Source organism: Harpegnathos saltator, unplaced genomic scaffold, assembly GCF_003227715.2.
Source record: "Harpegnathos saltator strain DR-91 unplaced genomic scaffold, Hsal_v8.6 scaffold52, whole genome shotgun sequence".
Lineage (NCBI taxonomy): Eukaryota > Metazoa > Arthropoda > Insecta > Hymenoptera > Formicidae > Harpegnathos > Harpegnathos saltator.
The window spans coordinates 369,679-395,935 of record NW_020230338.1 but is presented as its reverse complement, the minus strand read 5'-3'; the positions used below and the strand labels follow the sequence as shown (position 1 = coordinate 395,935).

At 33.6% G+C, this 26,257-nt stretch overlaps 2 protein-coding genes across 2 annotated transcripts; both read left to right on the top strand.

The window, feature by feature from the left end:
* The first annotated feature begins 20,107 nt into the window (after positions 1–20,107).
* Positions 20,108–22,413, top strand: LOC112589484 (uncharacterized). The gene is made up of 2 exons (XM_025302975.1): positions 20,108–22,282; positions 22,372–22,413. Exon 1 carries the CDS (start codon positions 20,159–20,161, stop codon positions 21,806–21,808), a length of 1,650 nt encoding a protein of 549 aa, XP_025158760.1. The 5' UTR covers positions 20,108–20,158; the 3' UTR covers positions 21,809–22,282; positions 22,372–22,413.
* Positions 22,303–26,019, top strand: LOC112589485 (uncharacterized). Its single transcript, XM_025302976.1, has 7 exons — positions 22,303–22,545; positions 22,924–23,133; positions 24,048–24,290; positions 24,531–24,766; positions 25,183–25,342; positions 25,593–25,714; positions 25,850–26,019. Exons 1-7 carry the CDS (start codon positions 22,338–22,340, stop codon positions 25,850–25,852), a joined length of 1,182 nt encoding a protein of 393 aa, XP_025158761.1. The 5' UTR covers positions 22,303–22,337; the 3' UTR covers positions 25,853–26,019.
* Positions 26,020–26,257: the final 238 nt, after the last annotated feature.

Here is a 26,257-nt window from a genome sequence, read left to right as displayed (position 1 = left end):
CAATGCTCTGCGTTTGGTGGAACCAAAAAGGAATCGTGTACTATGAGCTGCTGAAACCGGGCGAAACTGTCAATGGGCATCACTACCGACAACTGATCAATTTGAACCATGCATTGCTCAAAAAACGGCCAAACGATGGATACGAGACACGAACGAGTGATATTGCAGCACGACAACGCTCCGTGCCATCGCACTTCCATCGTCCAGGACACCATCAAAATGCTCAAATGGGATCTGCTACCGCACCCGCCGTATTCGCCAGACGTATGGCCCCTTCCGATTATCACTTGTTCCGGTCGATGGCGCATGGCTTGGCTGGGCAACACTTGGCCAATTTCGAAGAAGTGCAAAATTGGTTTGATGAATGGTTTCTGTCCAAAGACGCGTCGTTTTATCGTTGCGGTATTCATGTATTGCCAGAGAGATGGCAAAAATGTGTAGCTAGCGAGGAACGATACTTTGAATAAACCATTTTTTATATTTCTCTTGAAATTTTCCATCTTTCATTAAGCAATAAAACCAGGAAACTTAGTTACGCACCTAGTATATTATCATTTAAACAAAAAATCACAATGACTTCAAAATGAGTAACAAAAGCCTATAAAAATTCACTTTGTAATCATGATTAGATTAATTAATCATTTTCTTGTCATTTTGACGTCACTTTGATGTTATTGTGACTTTTTATTTTAATGTACAGTTCTAAAAGTCACCATAACATCATTTCAGTATCAAAAAAACATCACCAAACCATCACGAAAACTACAACGAATGACATCATTCTGATTTTTCTTAAAATGATTTTCTTTTATATCATAATTATATTATTATGACTTTTTGTTCTACCTGGATGGGCAGATAGAACATAGAAGTCATAATGATATTATAATGATGTCAATATGACTTTATCTGTCACTTAAACGTCGCTGACAATAAATGACACAAAAATGTTATAAAAATGGCAAAAGTATATATATGCTGCATTATAAATATAAACACTTTAAAATAATCACTTTAGTTTCTGAAATATTTATATCGCTTATGACTACGACTATGTCGTTACAATTGTGTTAGCAATATAATAAACAAATATAAGTAATATGTAAGAAAGATGATGACATTGTAACCAAATGTTGGAATTTCGTTTATCGTAATATTCTAGTGATATTATTAGATTAGATAGATAGTGACATTCATACACAGATAACACACAATATTCTATAAATATTAAGTGCTGCATCCAATATACAAGTATCTTCTCAACGAAATCATGTATAAATGTTAATAGAATATTTTTATTTTGTAGAATAGTATATAAATCTACTTAAAATATTATAAAAATCGTCGGTAGAAATATTATATTAATATTCCATAAATGTTCACTGAATATAACAAAACTAATCAGAGCAACGAATTCAAACGAGCACGCCACTCCTGGTCTGTCTTTCTTAGCTGCACTGTTATACTGGTGCGTGTAGCCGTGCAGCTGAAAAGAACAGACCAATAGAAGGTGTAGTACAAGGAACGGTATAATAAATAACATTTGACGGCTATAATTAAAGTTAATCTGATGTTATATTTATACCTTGTGCATTTTCCTTGTTCTCCTGTAATAAAACTATACTTTTATTTCTTTGTAGAATAATAAAAGCGTGATTTGTGTATCATATTGTGTGAAAAATAACCAAGGCGCCACCACTACACACACACACACATTGCACAATCATTTTTAAAGGTTAAACAATATTACTTTTAAGATTATTATTCATGTGAAACGTAGATTCTCTAAAGCAACACTATATAGAAAAATAAAGAGAGGAACCGCAACATGTTTAAATTTGTCACAAAATTATTCAAGTGATTCTGATAATATATCAATATGTAATATTAATAACAATATTTCAGAACCCAATACAACAGCCATGGAAAATATAGAATTGCAATGTGATAATAGTAAAACAGGCTGTTCTAATACTTCAGATTCCTTGGATAATTTTGATGATATTACAGAATGCAATAGTTCAATAGATCTGAGACCAAATGTAGCAAAAGATAATGAAAATAATTTTATCAATAAATTACGATTATGGGCAATATCGCATAACATTTCACATTCAGCTTTACGAGATTTGCTACAATTATTAAAATCAGAAACTAATATTTGTATACCTCAGGATCCCAGAACTTTGCTCTATACTCCTCGACACATATTCAAACCTGTAGGTTCAGGCACTTATTCACACATTGGAATTCAATCTGCAGTTGAAGAGCTTATCAATTTGTTAGAAGAACAACCATAAAAATTAAATTTATTAGTTAACATTGATGGTTTACCTCTTAGCAAAAGTTCTAACACTCAAATATATCCCATATTATGCTCGATGCATGAATATCCTCAATATATAGGAGTGATAGGTGTATATCATGGTTATGAAAAGCCTAGTAACGTAAATAATTTCTTAGAAGACTTTACAGTAGAAGCTATAAAATTATCAGAAGAAGGTTTTATTTATAAAAACCATATGATACCATTTGCAATTAAAGCATTTATTTGTGATGCTGCAGCAAAATCACTTATTACTTATTGTAAAGGCCATACTGGATTTTTTTCATGTACAAAATGTACGCAAAAAGGAAAATATATGAAAGGAAAAGTATGTTACCCTAAAATTAATTGTGTTAAAAGAACGGATGAAAATTTTCGTAACAGAGTCCAACCAGAACATCATATAGGTAATTCAATTTTAGAAAGAATACCTTTGGTTGATATGATTAGCAGTTTTCCTTTAGAATATATGCATTTAGTGTGTCTTGGTGTAATAAGAAACCAATTTGTATATGGAAATTTCGATCTAAATTGAATATGAAACTTTCGATAAAATAAATTTTCTCGTTGGACCATCGGCTATGATTTAAAATTACATAAAAAATAAATGGTAATACTGTTTTGCAAACGACTGTACAATTTAAATAATTTGTCTTTCAAACATTCTATGAACTTTTTTGATATAGTATCAATAATCTTCTTCGGATATTATTTGAATATATTAATGCATTCTCTTCACATGTATAAAATATTAAAACTAGTCTCATTTTAACATTCTATATACAGGGTGACTCAGAAATTTGGCACACGGGCTCCGTAGGGACATAGAGCTAAGTGAGAGGAATAAAAGAGTCCTCTACCATAATGTGAAAATCGTAGTAGTTTTTTAGTAATAACCGCGCAAAGTTTGGTGTTTTCCATGCCTATCGCCACGCGGCCTATAGACGTTCCTATAGACGGCAAGCTATGTGCATAGGGGCTGTGCGATAATGCGGCTCGCGCTGACCGTCGCGCGGCGTCAAAGCGTTAAGACGCCATCGCGACAGTTAGCGCGAGATGCGTTATCACTCAGCCCCTACGCAGACAGGTTGCCGCGGAATGTCTATAGGCCGCGATGGGCGTGGAAAACACCAAACTTTGCGCGGTTACTACTAAAAAACTACTACGATTTTCCCATTATGGTAGAGGACTTTTTTGTTCCTCTCACTTAACCCCATGTCCCTGCGGAGCCCGAGTCCCAAAGTTCTGAGACACCTTGTATATGCATAAAATGTTTTTTTCATCTTATCGGTATATTGTACGAATATTCTAATGTTCTCGGAAAATATTTATATAATATTTATATAATATATTTGTATTATCTGGGTAAAATAACATATGCGATATTTTTAAGAATCTTTGAGGTTTGATGACGTTATTATCCTCAGGAATCTTATGTGTAACATAAGCTGTAGATTTTCATATAAAAAATTGTCCATATAGCATATATGTATTGTTACGTCCTGCAGATTTAACTAACAAAATTGTCTTTTCCTCTCGCGGATTTATATTCTCCTAATATAACTATAATAGGAATATATACATATATAAATATAAATTAGGAAACAGACCCATCTGGTGAACAGCCGTCGCGCCAAATGAAAGGCGATTCGGGAAAATTCCATAACAGGAAACAGTGCCCTGTTGTAAAAATCTACATCTTCATTTAAAGTTTATATCTGGGTAGTGTTCGCCAAGTGTGTCCGTCGCCCTAGCTATAAAAATTTGAAACTCCGCGCTAACAAACCTTCAGTAAAACAAAGCAACTCCGAGCATTCCTGCTCTAAAACTTGAAACTCACATCTTCCCAATCCAAAACCATATGTGCCCTATCAGTTAACCAACAAAGCCTACTTCACCGATGGTTATAAACTCTTATCTCAGGCTTTGATTTACGGCATTTTGATTTTTCCAGCCGGCCGCTTGTATACATTTCTCTATCTCAAGAATCCACCACTTCCACGCTTGTCGCGCCTAATTCATTCAGCCAATCATATCATATCCACCTAAAACTATGAGACACCCACGCTCCACCCTTTAGCCCTTCCATATTCATATCTCCAAAAACGAACTGTCTCCTCCCACAATGTCTTTTAACTTCGTTAATGGCTAAGACTTTTTCCCACTACTGTCAACCAGGACCAATAATAAAAATTAGTAACAAAATCTCTAACTTCATTGGGTTCTCCTTAGGGCTTCACCCCTCTCTAAAAGGGCCATCGCTCTATCCACCCTGATAGCTCCTGCCTCCGATCATTGATATAAAAACCGCGGTAATCCGCCTCCGCGACACTATTACTCTGAGAGACAGAAGAACACGGAAACGAAAAAGCTCAGACTCGCACTCTCTCGCAGATATTCAAAACTCAGATATTCAGAACTCGGATATTCAGATCTTGAGCATTAGGACTCAGATTCAAATCTTCATAATTCCAGTTCATTCAAATATTTAGTATTCAAATATTCAAGCATTCGGATTTTGGAAACAGTGCGGGCTTCCTCTTTATATAAGTGAACGACTATTTGGTGCCTCAATCGGAATACGAATATTGGAAACGAGAACACCTACGCAGATCTGCGCCATTCTCACTTCTGCTTATGTCAACTCATCCTGAATCAGTAGTAAGTTTCATTTTCTTTACTTTATCTTCCTACTTCTATTTTATTTATTCCACCCTTGAACTTCCTATTCATATTCGTTCCCTTTCCCATCCCTTTCTTTTTCCATTTCATACACTCATACACACACACATACACTCATTCATCTAAGTATAATTGTCATGTTCAAACCATTCAATTACATCATTTTGGGTCGCTATTCATCTTAATAAACCTGCAAAAATTCAATCCGCACCGTTATATCCTATTATTAATAAATTTGTTAATTCAAACCGTGCCGTTATATAATTTTGTCATCTTTATTTTAATAAATCTGTTAATAGTTATTATCACCAATTAATTTCAAAATCACCCCACTTTCCAACAGTCAACTCATGGTCCTATCCCCGGTAAAGGGACTCGCGTCCTTGACCGAAAAACGGTCCGCTCGTCATATGTCGGTGTCCGAGTAAAGGGACCCGTCGGGTCCCTGACCCGTTCACTGGCACGCGGTTACGAACGAGGTTCGCCTTACTCGCGAACGGAAAGTTGCACTCCTCTTCTAGGACGTAACAGTATATTAGCCCTTATGAAAAAAACCCTCAATTTTGATTAACACTCAAAAAACGCTTAACTTTGGGTGTTAAACACCGATAAAAAACACTCAACTTTAAGTGTTATATACCGCATAAACGCTCAATTTTGGATGTTATACGCCGAAAAAACACTCAAATTGGGTGTGATTTCGGATCGTCAATTGAAGGGTACATTCAAATGAGGGTTAACACTCAACGAAAACCCTCAAAATAACATCCAAGGAAACTTTCAAAATAACACCCAAATATTCACATTCACATTTTTCATCCTATGTTTCTTATCCATACATACACAAATACATGTATAAATACATATACAAATATATATACATGTTCAAAAAAAATTTTAGAAATATGATATCTAAAATGTTTTTCGGACATTGTATACCAGGTCTGTAAATATGAAACCGGAATTTGCCCATAGATGGCCCTAGATATCAATGTAGTTACCGTCAAACCGCGTCATTGGCGCCATTTCCATTTGTTGACATCTGACAAAGATTTTCAACTCACAACAATACAAGTTTCATACAACAGCTTATAATACAACAGTTTGTAATAGCGTTGAACATGTCGAATTTTGTGCCTGGAAGCTACGATTTGCGGACAGAATTGATTTTCTGTTACCATTTGAAGAAAACTGCTACAGAATCGCATCGAATGCTTGTCGAAACTTACGGTGAGCATGCTCTTAGGCAATCACAGTGCTTTGAGTGGTTTATAAAATTCAAACGTGGCGATTTTTACGTGAGAAACGAAGAACGTGGAAGACCACCGAAAAAATTTGAAGACAGCGAATTGCAAGCATTGTTGGATGAGGATGAAGCTCAAACGCAACAACAACTCGCGGGTCAATTAAATGTGACACGAGAAGCTGTCTCCATACGTTTTAAAGCCATGAGAAAGATCCAGAAGATGGGAAAATGGGTTTCACATGAACTGAATGAAATACAGCAGGAAAACCGAAAAACCACTTACGAAATGCTGCTCGCCAGGTACAAAAGAAAGTCATCTCTCCATCGAATTGTGACTGGCGATGAAAAGTGGATATATTTTGAAAATTCTAAGCGTAAAAGATCATACGGGTAACTCCAGGCGAACCATCGACATCGACTGCAAGGCCAAATCGCTATGGACGGAAGACAATGCTGTAGGTATAAGCTATATTATCATTTAAATAAAAAATCACAATGACTTCAAAATGAGTAACAAAAGACTGTAAAACTCACTTTGTAATCATGATTAGATAATTTTCTTGTCATTTTGACGTCACTTTGATGTTATTGTGACTTTCTATTTTAATGTACAGTTCTAAATGTCACCATAACATCATCTTAATATCAAAAGAACGTCACCAAATCATCACGAAATCTATATCGAATGACATATTGATTTGTCTTAAAATGACTTTTTTTTAATATCATAATTATATTATTATGATTTTTGTTCTATCTGGGCTTCCACGTACTTCGCGACTCGCGTGCGAGCGTTCGACCAAGAGTCGAAATCTCTGGTCCAGCAACCATCTTTGCGCGAGCGATTGTGAGCCGATTATTGGACGCGATCTGTCCGAGACGCCCAGCGTCGCGAACCGCGGTTAATTACCGCGCCGTCACCGTCTTCGCCGTTTACACGCGTCGCGCAATAGGCCCCGTTTACCATGCGGCCTATCCGTCCATCAGCCCGCGTGTACAGCGCACCGCACCGCGCCGCACCGTAACGATGCGCCTACTGAACGCAACCCGCGACAACATCTTCGGGGCCGAGCTCTTGTATTCATCTAAGACTATAATAAAACTAATCTCTTTATATTGCTCTTTGATTTCTGGCTGCATTTCTCCTCATCGAACCCGGACTCCGGCGAGTTTTATCCGCGGAAAACGCATAGCGACGACGAAACAGCGAAGTTCGGCCGTTACAGACTTTGGAATCAGATCTCGTAAAATCACAAAGTACTTTACTGCCAAACAAGTCCATAGTCGAGAGAACGAGTTTGAAATGAAATTCAACTTTGTACTGGAAATACAAGATTTGATTCGAGAATAACAGGCTCCTCTATCTCATATCTGGAATCTTGATCAAAGCGGCTTCACTTACTTTACGCAACAAAATAGACTGCTACCGGGGAGAAAAGGACTCATGGGCTTGTTGAAAGTATGTCAAAGATGACTCACTCTTACAATATTCAAACTATCATTGCTGCAGATGGATCAATGTCTGGTCATCCTCACATTTGTCTGCAGGAGTCAACAGGAATGAACTTCGGTCCGAAAGTGCAAAAAGCTGTTAATTTCTTGAAAGATCGATTCCAGGATCTTGAAATTACTTCAACGAAGTCAGGAAAGTTTCATGCAAATCATCATGTTCAATACATTCAAAAGCTTATGTCAACAATTCCTAAAGATGAGAATGTAATTGTTCTCATTGGTTGATGGAGTGGACAGACAGGAGATGCTGCCAAACAAGTAAGAGAAGAATTCCCTTTTTTTATCATGGTGAGGAAATCTTCATGGATAACCCTGCCCTTTGGAGGGAGGAGTTATACCGGGCTTTTACCGGCTAAAACCCCACCGGGGTGTCTTCCAGGCGGGCCGGAGTGTGAGGAATCGGGGGAACTGCGCCTGCACTCCCTCCTCAACACCCCGGCCCTAGGGCTTTAACGGAGCCTCTCGCCCAAATGCCGCGCCCCCTTCTACAAAAGGAGTCGGAAGCGCGGCGCAGAGAAAAATTCCCTAACCTCCATGTCAAAGTTATCTCTCCAGTATCAACGGTTGAGCTTCAACCTGAAGACATCTTCTTCAGTCAAATAAAGTATCTCTCGCGTCGGGCATCAAATCAAACAATTCCGTCTTGAATTTGATATCACGAATCGAGAGAAAACCATCTTTATGCAAGTCCACATCCAAGATCAACTCAAGTCTCTAGCTTTCTCTGACATAATTCAGTATATCTTTTCTAAACTAGGCTACACAGACACAGGAGTTCCTCATTTCAACAGTTTGAAGAATGTCTGCTTCCTTCCCCTTCAATTACCTGGAATATATTCCAGTCATCCGAAGATTATCCCTGTATAATTCGATTCATCTGCTGCAGTTATTGCCAATATCTCTGCTGGATCCATTTTTTCAATCAACACTTCCATGTTGTGCAACAATAATTCAAGCCAGCTCCGAGATCATATTTAACATCAAGATATATTATTTGTCTAACTTCTTTCTTTTTCTTGTCCTTTGAAATAAAAACTGCAATGCGGTATTGAAATTGAAACAAAACTGTGTGGTTATTTCCTTGAGATCATGCCTACATCGTAGGGTATTCTCTTCGAGTTAGTATATGAATGAATAAAGTTTCAGGTAAGTACTTTTTGTCTTTTCTTGTATTACCCATTGCATTAATTCTTTCTTTTCCTTTTTTTCTTTTATTCTTATGATATACTAAACAATGCGAATCGAATGATATCCCATTCAACTGCATAGTTGTCCGCAATTACGAAATCACCTCCAAACTTTGAAGCGATCTGTAGTTTATATTAGCTTTTTCCAGAAGTAGGGAGTAATATCACGTTATTAAAGATGATCAGTAGAACTTAATATATAGTATATGGTAACTTAATATATACTAGAATTTAATATATAATTTACTCTGATTGGTGAAGTAACAATTGGGAGGTTCCCTTATAAGCACCTTATTTATAATATTACTTCCACTTATAAACTGTAATGTTCGTATAATTAAAATAAAAAAAATATATATGTATATACAGGGTTTTTCAATTGGTGAGGGTCGATGTTGGCAGCCTGTGGCGGCCACGTTGTTTTGGCAGCGTCTGTCTAACCTGTTGTTTATTATTCAGTCACTGATGCCAAATCACCATGACAAGTTACACGATTGAGCAGCACGTCCAAATGATAAAACTTTATTATCAAAATGAGTGTTCGTTAGTGCAAACGTTGCGCGCGTTGCATCCATTTTACGGCAGACGCGGTGGCCCTTCAAAGTCGACTCTCCAACGTTTGGTGGCCAAATTCGAGACGACCGGTTCGGTAAACGATCAGCCAACACCCGTACGTCAAAGGAACGCCAGATCGGCCGAGAACATCGCCGCTGTAAGTGAAAGTGTGCAGGAGAACCCGAGGCAGTAAATTCCTCGCCGTGCACAAAAACTCGGCCTTTCGCAGACTTCAACTTGGCGAATTTTACGTCGGGACTTGGGCCTGCACCCGTACAAGATCCAACTGGCCCAGGAGCTCAAAGTTAATGACCACAGACAACGCCGTTCGTTCGCTGACTGGGCTTCGGGGCATTTGGAAGAGGACCCCAATTTTGGCCGAAAAATCATCTTTAGCGACGAGGCGCATTTTTGGATGAATGGCTATGTTAACAAGCATAATTGCCGTATATGGCACGACGCCAACCCACACGAGGTTCAACAGGTAGCAATGCATCCACAAAAAGTTACTGTTTGGTGCGGATTTGGGCCGGCGGCGTCATTGGTCCGTACTTTTTCGAAAACGACGTTGGTGAGGCCATCACCGTCAATGGCGATCGCTACAGAACGATGATAACTAATTTATTTTGGCCCAAATTGAACGATATGGACGTGGACGACATGTGGTTTCAGCAGGACGGCGCTACGTGCCACACAGCAGACGCCACGATGGACATTCTGCATGAACGATTTCAGGGTATGGTTATCTTTCGCAGAGGTGACGTGAATTGACCACCAAGATCGTGCGATTTGACCCCGCTAGACTTTTTCTTGTGAGGTTTTCTGAAGTCGCAGGTCTATGCCAATAAGCCGCAATCGACCGATACCCTTAAAGTCAACATAACCCAGGCCATCGCTCAAATTCAGCCGGATCTATGCGGCAGAATCATTGAAAATTGGACCACTCGGATCCGTGCCACCGTGAGAAGCCGCGGCGGACATTTGAACGATGTTATATTCCACACATAGTGGCATACATGGGCCTTTCAAATAAAAAAAGAATTTCGTTAATACCTCACACACAGCTTGTTTTATTCCATTGCAACATCGACCCGCCCTTATTGAAAAACTCTTTAGATGGATTCAGAATGAAAAATGCTAACTTTTTGTTCCATATAATGAATTTGATAAATTAATAATTAAACCTGACATGGTTATTTTGTTAATTGTTAAAAATATCTTTTTTACCTTAAGAGGATGCTGAAGACGATTCAGGACTCCGATGGTGATTACAGTGGTGCGCCGCGGCGCGGCAATGATAAAATCTACTGCTATATCGACACCATTATGTAGGTCAGAGTTTAACAAAATCTACGCATTTCGCTTGATTTTCAGTTCGCTCCGCTTACTGTTTTTTTTTTCTTACGTCTTGCCCCGTGCACGGCCTATGAGTCGCGCGAGGTTCAGTAACATACATGTGAATTTTTTTCAATAGCTTTTCGCGTCGTCTACGATTGATACATTTTTTTTCACGCGTCGTATGTTACTGAGCTTCGCGCGGTTCGTGAGCTGCGGGAGAAAATATAAGAAGAATAGCGGTAGACGGAGAGAGCTTCAAGTCAGGCAAAATGTGCACATTTTGCCAAGCCCTGATGTAGATCACGTGCGTCTTTCGTAGATTAGCAAATCTTGCAGATATATAATAATTGAATCTCATACAATGTCGCGTTGATCTATGACAATGTAGAAAATAGGAGCATATGTGACCTTTGAAATAAATTTCTGTGTCCTTATTATCCTTGTAATCGCATTCGATTTAGCATGCGATTATTGTATTTTTGACTTTTACAAATAATGTGATATGTGGATTTATTACTATGCAATATATCGTCTTTTACATACATGTACAATTATAAAATTGACAACGATACCTTGTTTTGAAATAAATATTACATTTTGACTTTTTTTGCGTTTTGTACCATATCGAAGCAAATTATGCATTGTTGCCTTTCTATTGTGTGAATAAAGATTTTTTACAATTATCTTATTACTGAATATGAAGAATAACTTTTTCGTTTTAAACTATATATACCTATAATATCTAGTTTACAGTCTGTAAAGTAAGAGCGTATACGGGTTAATGTGTAGAAAAGTTTATTTTTAATGATTTTTAAATACATGGATTTGTTGTGCTCTATGAGAAGAAAAATGATATATCATTAATAATGAGTCCAGTCACCACCGGGATTGATAATTGCTTAGCATCTTCGAGGCATACTTTCCACTAAGTTGACTGCGTATTCGTTCGGTAAAGACCTCCAAATGAGACGAATTTGTCGTGTCAGCTGCTTCAAAGTGCACACTCTTTTTCCTCGAAGCTTGTGCTTGAGATATGCCCACACATTTTCAATGGGATTTGCAGATACAACTGCGACCGCCAGATGGCGACTGCGATGACCAATCAAGTGTGATGATGCCACACTGCTCTTTCCATTCGGTGGAAAGCTTGCTCCGGTGTTTTGGGTCGTTGTCTTCCTGTAATATCCAGTCCTCGTTCTTTTTTATGAAGCATAGTTCAGCAGTCAGCAACAAACACTTCTCATAAATTTTAAGCATTAAGGTCGGGTTCCGCTTAAACAAATTCACAATTTTTTTTTCCATATTCGGCGTCACTTTGCCTATCGAGCCACGTTCTGGCAAGTTATCGACATTTTTTATCTTCTTATATTGCTGAACCCACTTAGCGACGAACGATTTTGACTTTCCCATGTATTTAGCAGCCACTGCATATGACATTTTTGGTCCTTTGGGGTGGGAACAAAGGAACACAGCCTCGTAGCGCGATGCATATGCGGCACTCATGGCGGTTAACGTGTTTCTTAGGTTAGAGTTCGACGCCAACTGAATCTTTTGTGACAAAGCTTTCACGACAAGATTTCATCTATCGGCTCACAAAAAACTAGGACGATATTTGAAGCCAACTGCCATTTATGTCGTGTACGCTCTTACTTTACAGACTGTACATAATACTAGATAATCCGTGCATTTTATATTATTGAAAGAATGCGTATATCTATAATGTTTTTATCAATTAATGGTTGAAAGCAAGCTTCTTTGATAGTTAACGTAGTGCTCTAATGGCCTATCATATCATATAAGAAACTCTTGGCATTTTACATGATTGAATGTAAGCAGATGCCTGCTTCGTTTCAATAATGTAAAATGCCAAGAGTTATGCCTGCGTTACTGCCTCTGTTTTCAATAACCTGTTTATCAAATCATGATTAAAAGCAAGTTTTTTGTCAACGTATTGCTCTAATAATCTGTTTACATCTTATTAGACGCTTTTGATATTCTATATTATTGAAAGCTAACAGATTATGCTTCTGAATTACTCCCTCTGCTTTTAAAAATCTTTATTAGGTCACAGTTGAAAGCAAGTTTTGATAATCAATGTAGTGCTCTGATATCCAGTTTACAACATACATGTCTCTGATATTTAAATTATTCAATTCAATATATTAGGGTGTCCCATAAGTTTCTTCCTTTTGTTTTATGCGAAATGAATACACAATATTTGTTGTTTAAGGTTGATTTATTGTGTTATATATGAACCGTTTTGCTCTATTACCTTCTTCGATCTCTCAGGAAGCTTAATTATGCCCTCTTTCCAAAATTGTTGAGGCTTACTTGCAAAATATTCATCAAGGTGCGTTTTTATTTCACTTACGGGTTTGAACCATTTATCATGGAGAGAATTTTTTAACGAGAGGAACAAGTAATAATCGGATGGAGCAAGGTCTGGGGAATACGGAGGATGAGGTAGAACGTCCCAATCAAACTGCAATAGTTTTTGTCTTACGACCAACGCAATTTGCGATTTTGCGTTGTCGTGATGAAAAACGACGCCTCGTCGGTTCGCCAATTCTGGCCGTTTTTCTGCTATAGCGGCTTTCAATTGATCAAGTTGATTACAATATTTGGCTGAATTGATCGTTTCACCTTGAAGAAGGAGCTCGTAGTAGACTACACCTTTCCAGTCCCACCAAATGCACAAAAGAACTTTCTTCGGATGAAGTCCAGGCTTCGGAACAATTGAAGCTCTATTTTCCTTAGACCAAGTGCGTTTTCGATGCACATTTTGGTGTAAAATCCAAGTCTCGTCTCCAGCGCCTCTTTAAGAAAGGATTTCTTTCATGTCGCTGGAGAAGCAAATCGCACGTAGAGACGCGGTTCATAAGATCGGTCTCCGTCAATAGGTGTGGAACCCAAACGTCACATCGATTTGCATATTCCATCTTGATTAAATGCTTATGTACCATTGTCCTTGGAATGTTAGTGGCATCCACTATCTCGCGCACACTATATCGCGGATTTTCAGCAAGCATAGCCTTGATAAGGTCCGTATCCGTCGTTGCTGGGCGGCCGCTACGGTCTTCATCTTTCAAGTCAAAATTGCCAGCTCTAAATCTCTTAAACCAATTGCGGACGGTCCTAATAGTCGTAGTACCACTTCCGTAAACGGTGCAAATCTCCTCTGCAGTGTCCTTTGCACTATTACTCTTTTTGAAGCAATGAAGTATAACATGCCGCAAATGCTTCTTTTGGCTATCGATATTGAACAATGTAGAAAAATATTTTAACAGAGACTTTGTCTCTGTTAAAATTCACCAACGAAACGTACTTTAAAAGAGCTCTGGGACGACTGAAACCGATGCCATAAACGGCCAAGAGATAAGCCTGCATGTTTATATAAACACAGCCAGCTAAAGTCATTCATAGCGTGGCGCGGAAGAAACTTATGGGACACCCTAATACATATTTCAATGTCATTCGTGTCATTGAAATATGTATATCAATAAATTATCAGCTCATGTAATAAAAGGTGTTTTTGGCACTAATTAATGATAACACAGGTCTGCATGATTTTGCGTTTTGAATTTCGAAGGTCATTTCCTACGTAATTTTGTCCGCTGAATACGAATCCGGCCTTAGAATTTCTCTATCATGTCAGGTTTTCGAGATAATTATAGCTTCAAATTTAACAAAATTAAAACCAATAAAATGAAAGAAAATATAATACTTTATTATACATAGTAAGGAAAAAATTAAAAAAAATATAGGATTCTTTGGAAGTTATTTTTATAATATTATATACCAACTAGAAACATCATTGTTAACATGGTGAAAATTTTTTAGAAAATTATGACAATACCCACACGGAACAAAATATTTAATAGATATCTAATGGATATCTACGTATCCATATTATGTCCATATCCACAATGGATATCTACTAGATATCCACTCGATATCCGTATATCCATGTCCACAGAATTTCCACTATTAATATCTATTAGACATCCTCTTGGTATCCATATATCCATGTCCATAGAATATCCACTGTGAATATCTATTAGATATCTACTTCGTATCCATATATTCATGTCCATAGAGTATCCACTGTGGATATCTATTAAATATCCACTTGGTATCCATATATCCATGTCCATAGAGTATTCACTGTGGATATCTATTAGATATCCACTTGGTATCCATATATCCATGTCCATAGAGTATTCATTGTGGATATCTATTAGACATCCACTTGGTATCCATATATCCATGTCCATAGAGTAACCACTGTGCATATCTATTAGACATTCACTTGGTATCCATATATCCATGTCCATAGAGTATCCACTGTGGATATCTATTAGACATATACTTCGTATCCATATATCCATCTTCACAGAGTATCCATTGTGGATATCTATTAGACATTCACTTGGTATCCATATATCCATATCTACAGAATATCCATTGTGGATATAAACATCTATTTGATGTCCTTGTAATATTAAGCAAGATACAAATTTCTTTCCATGTACTCATAACGTAATATTACCATATTAATTTTTGTTATTGTATGGTTCCAATTTTGCATATCTTACCACAAAGGGATACAATTAGATACATTATTATGTGACTGTAGTAAATGAATTTGAAGTCAGCAAGAAATAAAGAATTGTTATTGTGGTAATATCAATAGACGATTTAACATCTTTAAATATCATTTTTAATATGATATTTAGAAGTTATTCATGTAGGAATCAATCAATTGTCGATAATCTATTCTTCGACAATTTACCAAGTGAATACCAATTAGTGAATGATCTATTAAGTATCCATACTGAACAACTATCTATTAACCTCAGTTTACAATAGAGTTTAAGACTTAAGCTTTAAGAAATTGACTAATTCTATTGCATTACCCTTAGGAAAAATTACTTTAAGATGTTAAAATTAACTTAAAGTTACTAATAATTATATAAAGTAACTTATAGTTAATTATAAATTACTTACAGTTAACTATAAATAACTTTTCGTTAATTGGAATCGTAAAGTAATTTTTCCTAAAAGCATTCTTGTAATAGTCAATTATGATTGGTTAATTTCTTAAAGCTTTAATGTAGATGACGTCTTCAACTTTCATTAGATATTAAATCTCTATGAGACATCTAATGAATGTCCATTAAATATTTGGTTCCGTATGGGTATATAGTTGATATCATACTTAATCGAGTCAATACATCTTATATTGATATAAATACAGTACTATATTTATCAGCTGAACAATGACAGGATTTTGACATTATATTTTTCAGATAATGTGAAAAACATTTAAGCGACATCTAATCGTTTATCGATTTTCGCATGATTTTGGCCCATATTCATAATCAGAACATTGATCATAAAACTTTTTTTTAGTATAAGCTCGTGATAAAAGTGAAAAATTTCATTTAATATTTTTTATTGAAATCATTAATGACATTTATTACTTTTACCGAATAATTTAATTTCATATAGAGACCCTATTCTCGAAAAATATTGTGTATACATTTCACGAGTATCACTAGATATTATAATTCTCGACCAATAAATTTGCTACATTCATGAGTGCGATATTTTTCACATATTTTCAAAAATAAGGTCCTTGATATTCTTTATGGATACGTCTACTCGGTCGCGCGACAAACATTTCCGGTGCGCAGGCTCAATTCCCCAGCATTGTGTTCGTTTCCGGTATATCGAACTTCAGAGGTTAATTGTCATTTGTATCACACGTGTGTTGTTTGGTGTCGTTCCTCATCGTTCCTTTTTACTTCTCACGAGTTGTTTTCTCCACACATAAGTATTTTTTCTTTAACCTAAATTAACTTTTATAATTACATTTTTGCATACAACACTAATATTTTGTGTTTCATAATCACGTTTTGTGTTTCATGATCACGCAAATTGCATAATATATTTTGATGAATTGGTTCAATTCTTATTTTATGAATGCATACGCCTTATCCTGGACTTTCCATTCAGACTAATTTGACATATATACGTATAATAATCTTATAAATATATACTATTTTATATTAATCACGAATCGAGCCAGTAAAAATATCGTAAAATGTCGTAAAGATGTTCAAAGACGTATAGTTGTTGGACGTCTCTGCGTGGTTTTTCGGACTTTCTCATTGCTTGGGAATATCATTAATATCTTGTTATTGTTTTAGAGATTGTTTATTAATAAGTAAAAGAGAATCGTCCATAAATTCAAAAAATCGATAAATACTGTTTTTAAGGAAAAGGTTATTGAAACAGGTTAGAATTAAAAATTACGAAAAACGTAAGTTACATAAAAAAGTAAGATACATAATGTAAGTGTTGTATCTTGTGCAATTGCTAGCTTTTTTTATCCTACCAGTGATTTGAAACACACACATATTACTGAGATGTAAATTGTTATATGTAAATGTTTATAAATTTCACTATAGTTATTATGATAAAACTTGGATAGGCGAACTCTTTATATATCTTTAACCCTTAACAATCCCGGTTTTATCATGATAACTACAGTATACAAGATTCAAGAATAGATTTTTGTGTATAACGACTTACATTTCAGTAATATGTCATATAAATGTCAGCAATATAACTCTATTTTGCATCACTCATTGGCTAGACAATCTTGCCTTTGCACAATATACAAGAATTTTTATCTCACATTATTTTTACTTTCAGTTAGTTAAATATAATGTAATTTATATTTCAGTTGCAGTTTGAAAATAGATACTATTTTTAGCATATATTAAATATTCAACTGTCCCAAAATAGATATTCATGAAATTTTTTTTAACTTGTTTACATGCAAAGATAATAAAATAAAGATAAAGTTATATAAAAATAGCAATTTGCTATTCTTATATATTGTTAACTCAGTGAGTTTGTAAAATCTTTATATACTTGTGTTAGAATATTATATTTACTGGATCATTATGAGTTATATTGAGTTATATAAATATTAAATTATTAAGTATTTATAAATATTGTATTATAAATATTATAAAAATTGTATATATTTAAATTAATCTAAATATTTTATTGCAGCACAGTTTTAGTAATTGGAAAAGTTATATTTATAACGTATGAATATTTTCCACAATTAACCTTATACTTCCACAATTAACTTCATACTTTGGTAAGTATGTTTTTAGAACTTTATTGATGTAATTCAGTGTTGAAAATTAATTGCATATGAATATATCACATTCAATTATTTAATTATTTTATGAAAATAAGAATATTGTGCAAGAAAAATATTTATGATATAATTTTAAAAATATTTATGATAAAATATTAATGATTATTTGACGAAAAATATAATTCTAACACATTTTTTATATGGAGACTTTCCTGAAGCAAAACACTTCATATGCGACCGGCGACTTAGTCGTCAAGCCTGAAGTGGTAGTAGAGGAATAGTTTGCCCGAAATACAATTGCAGTTAATTTGCAGCATTGATATAATTAAATATTGCTGTCTTTTTGTAATGTTATATTCTTCATTATAAAAATGTTATTTTATGTTTTGTATACCTGTCTCGTATGCTTTCATTTTTATCTTTCTATCTTTATGATTGGAATTAATAATAGATTATTTCACTAGCATTTTTCTAATTTTTTGTTGGTTTAATTATCTTGGTTTAATTGTGTTTTCCATACATTCAATATTTCATACATTCAGTATATATAATAATGATATATATATTATATATATTCATATATATTCTATTATATATATATAATAGAATATATATGAATGTTTTCCTACAGATTTATAATTTAATGATATATTTTAGTTATTTAATTTTCTAAGTTCTGAAGTCTTTGCTTTTTTTATTTTATGCAATATTTTATTACTTCAAATTTTGTATTTGTATTCATTATTGAGAGTTTTAGATCAGTGGTTAGTAAACGATATAATTTTCAGTTGATTTTCGAGAGACTTCTAAACTTGATGCCATTGTCGACGAGGCCGTAGTAAATGAAGAGAGAGAGTGAGAGAGAGAGTGAGAGAGAGAGGGAGAGAGAGAGAGGGGGAGGGGGGATAGGGAGGGATAGAGGGAGGAAGCGAGAGAGAGAGGGTGGGAGAGATGGAGGGGAGAGAAGGAGAGAGTAAGGGAGGGAGGGAGGGAGAGAGAAAGGATGCTCATACCCCATTTTTTGTCTGTTATATGTCTTCTCCCTTGCTATCAGCTACGGTCTCGTTTACAAAATGACCATCATTGTTCCGCTTTCTGATATTCCTCTTGTCTTGTTCGACGTTCTACAAATCGTTCGAGATTCAAAAGCGTGATCTCTATATATCATGCTATAATTCACAGGTTTTCTTTTATTTTTCTCTTTTTTATGGGCTTCATAGCACGATATTCGAAGATTGAGCTCCTTTCCTGCGACTTATAGGTAGCTCGTCCAGCGAGAAGATAAGAGGAACATCAAAAAGAGAAAGTTCCTTCTGAAAGTTGATCAAAAGTTGTATTTGCTTGCTGACCTCTGTTTTAGACGAATGTATTTCTTTTCATGTACTATTACAATGCTAAAAGCTATTTGTCTTAAATTAACTTTATTTAACTAGTAAATATAACTTTTTAAATAGAATTTAAAAAGAAATACATTTTTATGAATTATTTTGCTTTTCTAATATCAATATCTTTAAAAGTAAATTCCAGATGTTTGGTAAGCAAACAGTTAAATCATATGTTTATCTTTGCCGTTTCTTTAAAATAAACAAAGACATATGATTTAACTTTGTTTACCAAATAATTAGAACAATTTATAAAATAGTTATTCTAGAAAACAATAATTTTCAAATTATATAGTTTGTTCTTAAACAGACTGACTTTTTCTTATATACTTTCTTATATATTTTCTTATATAACTTTTTCTTATTATATGATATTTTTCCATATAAATTTTTTCTTAAAGCAATTTTGTATATCGATTTAATATAGTTTCGTATTTTCCCTTTTTCTCTTGATTAAATGCAAAGCCGCAAATGTTTTAGTGTAAAAATAGAAATGTTAATAAATGGGTGATACTAAAAAGTATACTTGTATTAAAACTCAAAACATATTTATCGATTTTTTGTTTAAAAATTTGCGATTCTATGCATGGAATTGAATGAGATGAAGAGATCACGAAACTGCATTATGTCGGTATATATTGCTTCATTATTTATCATGAAAATGTAATTTTTTTATAAAAAGTAGAGATAAATAACCAATATAACGTAGAGTAAGAAAATGTTATATTATTTCTAGGATATATATCAACCATGCCAAAACGAAAATTATTATCGCAAATGTCAGAAAGACATTACAGACGATTGAAACGTAATGCACTTAATATTGCAATTATAGAAAGTATAGATGAGCAATTCATAAATGAGCTATCAGTAGATAGTAATACATCAAATGTTACTGCCACTAATGATCATAACTTCGATCAAGCAATAAATGTAACAACAAGGAAAGAACTGTCGCAACATCATGACAATATCACTGATACTTACAATGAAAATACTACATATAATCTTTATTGTAACAGTGATTTTACTTTGAAGCAAAGTAATAATACTTTGAAGGACTCATGTCCAATCGCATCCATTTGTAAAGAGAAAAATAATGATTTTACGAATTTGTCTTCTATTCAATTAATTAAGGGCGAGTTAATAAACTGGGCAGTACAATTTCAAATATCACAAACAGCAATTACAGCATTATTACAGATTTTAAGAAAATATAACTTTGACAGCTGTTTACCGAAAAACTGTAAAACGTTATTGAAAACAGCAAGATGTACGAGCATACGGAAAATTGCTCCAGGAGAGTATTTTCATAATGGCTTAATATCAGGAATAATGGAATTTTTAAGAAATGATCCAGATAATGTTGATACCGTTAAAGTGCAAATTAGTATAGACGGACTACCAATCTCAAACTCTTCTACTAATCAATTGTGGCTTATCTTAGGCTCGATAGCGCCCAACTTTCGTACCATTTTTATTATTGGATGCTATTTTGGTCCCAAGAAACCAGACGACTGTAACGATTTTTTGCGTGATTTTGTGAATGAAGCAAAAAATGTTGTAACTGATGGACTTGATTATGGAGGAAAGCATATATGTATATCCATACATTCTTTAATTGCTGATGCACCTGCAAAGTCTTTTGTAACAGCTACAAAAGGGCATACAGGTTACTTTAGTTGTGCGAAATATACAACTGAAGGTGAATACATTCTACACAGAATGTGTTTCCCAAATATAAATTGTCCTAAACAGACAAACGACAGCTTTATTAAGCAATCACAAAAAGAACATCATATTGGACAGAGTATATTAATAAATATTCCAAATTTTGGATTAATTAGTCACATCCCGTTGGATTATATGCATTTGGTTTGCATTGGTGTAGTAAAGAAAATGTTGAACTTTTTGTTATCGGGACCGTTAAATGTACGATTGCCAACACAAGTAATACACAACATTTCGAGGTTGTTAATTGGAATGCGCACATCAATACCTATAGAATTTGTTCGTAAACCACGAGAATTGCATTTCTTAAGTTTATGGAAAGCCACTGAGTTGAGACAATTTCTTTTATATACGGGTCCAATTATTTTAAAGAAGTACATAAATAAAGATGTTTATAGAAATTTTTTAACGCTGCACGTGGCCATTCGGCTACTATGTTCTCCACAGCTTTCTTTCGTTTCTTATGCGGAATCCTTACTAGAACATTTTGTACGGTCATTCACAATCTTATATGGACCGCAGCATATCTCTCACAATGTACATGTGTTAATTCATTTAGTGGATGATGTTAGAAAATTTGGAACATTGGACACATTCAGCGCTTTTCGATATGAAAATTATTTAAGAAAAGTAAAACGGTTTATTAGAAAAGCTGAACGTCCATTGTAACAAATCCACAATCGTTTAACAGAATTGAAACATAGTTTACCATTCAAAGAAGAATGTCGAAAAATAGGTGTATATGGAATACACAATGCAGGACCTATTTTACCCGGGATAAATAGTCCTCAATATTCAATATTTATAACAGCAGATTTTACTTTATCTATTCACAAACCAAATAACTGTTGTGGATTAAATAATGGCTCAATTGTAGCAATAAAGAATATTTCTACAACGACCTCTAATAAACTTTGTATTATTGGTCGAGAATTCCTTAATTTGAGTGACTTCTATACGGAACCGTGCAATTCCTCTTTGTTGGGAATATATAAATCTAACGAATATGGATGTTTATCAGTTTGGCCTATAACGTTTGTTACGACGAAATATGTGAAATTTGACCTTTGCAATTCTGCATTTATACTCTTACCATTGTTACATACAGAAAAAATGTAATTTTGTTCTTCATACATCTTGTTAGTAAGTATGTTATGCAAATATATATATCTTTCAGATGTAAGATATTAACTACAAGATGTCTCTTTGTACAAATAAATTTAATTTGATAGAATTTGAAGATGGATTACAAGTGATACCAGATAACTGGATACAAAAGGAAAAAAATGAATGTTTATATCCAAATTATAAAACAGATAAAGATATAGATGCAGCGATTAGAACACGACAAACACCTCAAGATAATTGGTTATTATATCCAATTAAACGAATCTTTGGTACATATGGTAAGTGAATGTAACGCGAATTCTTTGACTCATCTAATAAGGTTGACTTGGAATCGACTAAACTCATATTTCGACTGTACTAATAATTCTGGAATGTGATGAAGCGTAACATATAACGGTCTTGTTATATACTTCATATATTTTGCGATATATCGTTTACTTTTAGATATTTTTAACTAATTGTGATAATAGAATGTTTCTGTTAGTACATTCAATCCACCTTACGAGAAATATAACAGTTTGCACCTTGTTGTACGAAGGTTAACCTTTTTTATTCATTATTGTTTATTTAAAGAAGATGTTTATAAAGATATAATTATATTCTATTTGCAAAGAATGGTTGAGAATTATTATGACATAAATATCTTGTACGTTTAGAGTCTTACAATGAAGCACGCAATAAACTAAAAAAGGCTGAGATAGATTCTGATATTACGGATACTGACAAAGCACAAAGAAAAATTAAAGCCAGGAAAGTGATTAGTTCCGATGATGATATTGACGATGATGATGATGATGATGATGATCATGAAAACAATTGTCAAACTCGTTTACCATCATATCCAAAAGCACCTAAGGTTTATAGGAGTAAGTAATATTAAAATTAATTTTATTACACGTGTTTTCAGATATGCGTACAAGTATAAGACCATTAAATATTTGTAGATATTAGAACAAAACATAAAGATATGCAACGTGTGCGCCATTTTAGTCTTTTCTCTAATTTCTTACCGATCTCTCCCTCTCTCTCTCATCAGTCTCTCCCTCCTTAAAAAAATTTCTTAAAATCGGAATAAATCCATCGAATCCAGAGCGAATTGTCCCGAATAGCATTAAAAAAAATCGAGGACGAGTGAAAAATTCGGATTATACCGGTAAAATTGGGATGCTTAATTATCTCAGAATATCTTAAAATATTTAATTTGCCATTTGTTTCTAATTATTAAATTTTGATCCTAAATTTTATAGTTATATATCCGCTATTTTAAATTTTACAATTTGAATTTCAAATTTATTATCAGCAATCAAAAAGTTATATGTATTAATTTTCGAAACGATTGGTTCAAATTTACTAAACTTAAATATTTATTGACTGCTATACTGTATTCGCTGCTTTTAATTTTACAATTCTAATTCAGGTTTGTTATTAGCGATCAAATGATAAATAAATAGTATCTTAATATTAGATGTATGTACATTTAACTTTTTAATTAAATAGATATTTATCATATACAAAGTATCGAAGAAGCAATGTACTTTTTATATTACATTACAAATTTTTTTTTATATGAACTATTCCTTTTTTTTGCAACAGACATACGTTCCAACTAAAAAAATTGTCTTCCTAAATACTATAACAGAGATCACTAAAATACATTGATTCGTTCCAAAATACAGTTCTTTAAATTCTTTTTGGGATACGTCTCATCAAAACGGAAATAGTTAATATTGTTTTTTATTATATATGATCTACATTAAAGCAGAGTGGTCGACTTTTTCAGATACCAAACATGTACAAAAAGAACATAGTAAACACTGTGTGTCAAATAATCGATCATCACTAAATGCTTCGACTTCTCATAAATCAATGTTTGCAAAACAAGCAAAACACGATGATATCGATACATGTAATCGAACAATAATGAATGATATTGCCAGCAATCGTATTATTCCTGCAGAAAGTTCTGCCATCATGCGAGAAGATTATGTGGAATTGAAAAATAAAGAATACATTGCAATTAAAAGTAAGAAGAAAATAACTTAATAATAGATTAAAATTAGATAAAATGTCTCAATTGAGAAGCCATCAGACAGCATAAGTCTCCAAAGAGTCTTAGTATTCTTAAGATGGAAAATGTCCTTTAGACATCTTTAAAATGTCCTTTGGAAATTTATGCTATCTAAAAGGGAATATTTAAAAAATAGCATTTTTATAATATATATTAATTTATTTTCTTATATATTACATATATTTATGTCACTAGATTATTTTCAACGTATTGAGAGAATGTTGATAGAAATAAAATTTGACATTAATTGTCTAACTGAACAATATCAACATATAAATAATAAATGTTTCTCAAATGAGGCACAAGAGCGTCATAATTCTACACCAATTGATGAATTAAGTGAGTTGTCCTTCCCTCTGAAAACTATAGAAGAAGTCGAGTCACTAGAACGCATTCTTACTTCAAACGGAGAAGGAATAAAAGAGCATATGGTGAGTTATGTAAAATATAGTAACATACAGAATATCTGACAGCATTTGTACCAAAGCTAATATATAGTTAAAATAAATCGGGGTTAGTAATAGAATTGGTGCTTTTTTTCAACCACGTTAAATTTTGAAACATTAACGGCGAAAAATTTCTACTGAGCCAGCCTACTAGCTAATTAGCGCACGCGCTGTAATGGAACAAATACTACAAATAGTACGCGCTGTAACATGAGTATAGGAGACTAACCGCACGAAAAAATTTTCGTCGTTAATATCTTAAAATTTCACGTGGTGATAAAAAAACCATCATTTCTATTATTAATCCCGACTTATTCTAGCTATATATCAGTTTTGGTACAGACATCCTGTATATACATTCCTTTTATGTATGTTCCTCAAGTAATACGAAAATATTTCAGTTTAACATATTAGCAATGATTGATGGGACTAGCTATGAAGAAATGTCAAAAAGGATGCTTCTTTATGTTTTTACGAATGAAGTAGCTAGTATGTACAGTTGGGTAGGAGGTAAAGGAAAACGGAAACTTCATAATTTCGAAATAATGAAATTAATGTTTAGTAAGTATAAAGATTTTATAATAAAGAGAGATATTAATTTTTGAATATTAAAATACCCATGGGTGACGAAACTTCTACATAAATAGTTATTCAATTAATATATTAGTAATTAATTTCATTTTTTGACAAATTTAATATTATTATTCTAGCACAACAAATTTTATGATACCGCGAAAATATTAAGAATTATTTAATAATATGAATATAATATAAATAATAGAAAATTAAACATTAACTGAAACTGTTGCAGAAGTTGTCAGGAAGACATTCCCTAATGTTACAGAAAAGAATTTTGAAATTAAATGCAAAGATTGGTTCCGACACGCGAAACACAGAGCTGAAAACGAAAAACGACGGCAAAATTCAACAAAGGTTAGTTTTATATGTAACTGCATTTCTCTTAAAATTAAGTAAATGCATACTTTTCTTTTAATTTCTTAAAAAACATAAGCATATGAAATATAGTATATACATAAAACTGAAATGTAATTTGTTTCATTGTTTCAGTAAAGTGGTCAGCTACATTTCTCAACTACAGTTCGCAGCTACAGAATTCTCAGTGTTCAGATTAATTAATCTTTAATATAAAAAATATTTTATGTTATAATGTTAATTGAGAGTCTATGTTTTTATATTAATTATAGATATAGTTGCAACTGTATTTTTGTATTACTACAACTACGTTATATATATATATATATATTATAACTTGAGATTATAAAAAATAATAATATATATTATAATCAAATAAGATATCAATAATAATAAACAAATAATAATAATAATGAACAAATAAAATCAATATTTGTATAATTATAATTCATCTTTTTAAAGTAATTTTTTCCAGGTAGCAGGAATTGTAAGACTCATAATTAACATTTATTTCTAAGATCATCTTAAATTTATCCGATGAAA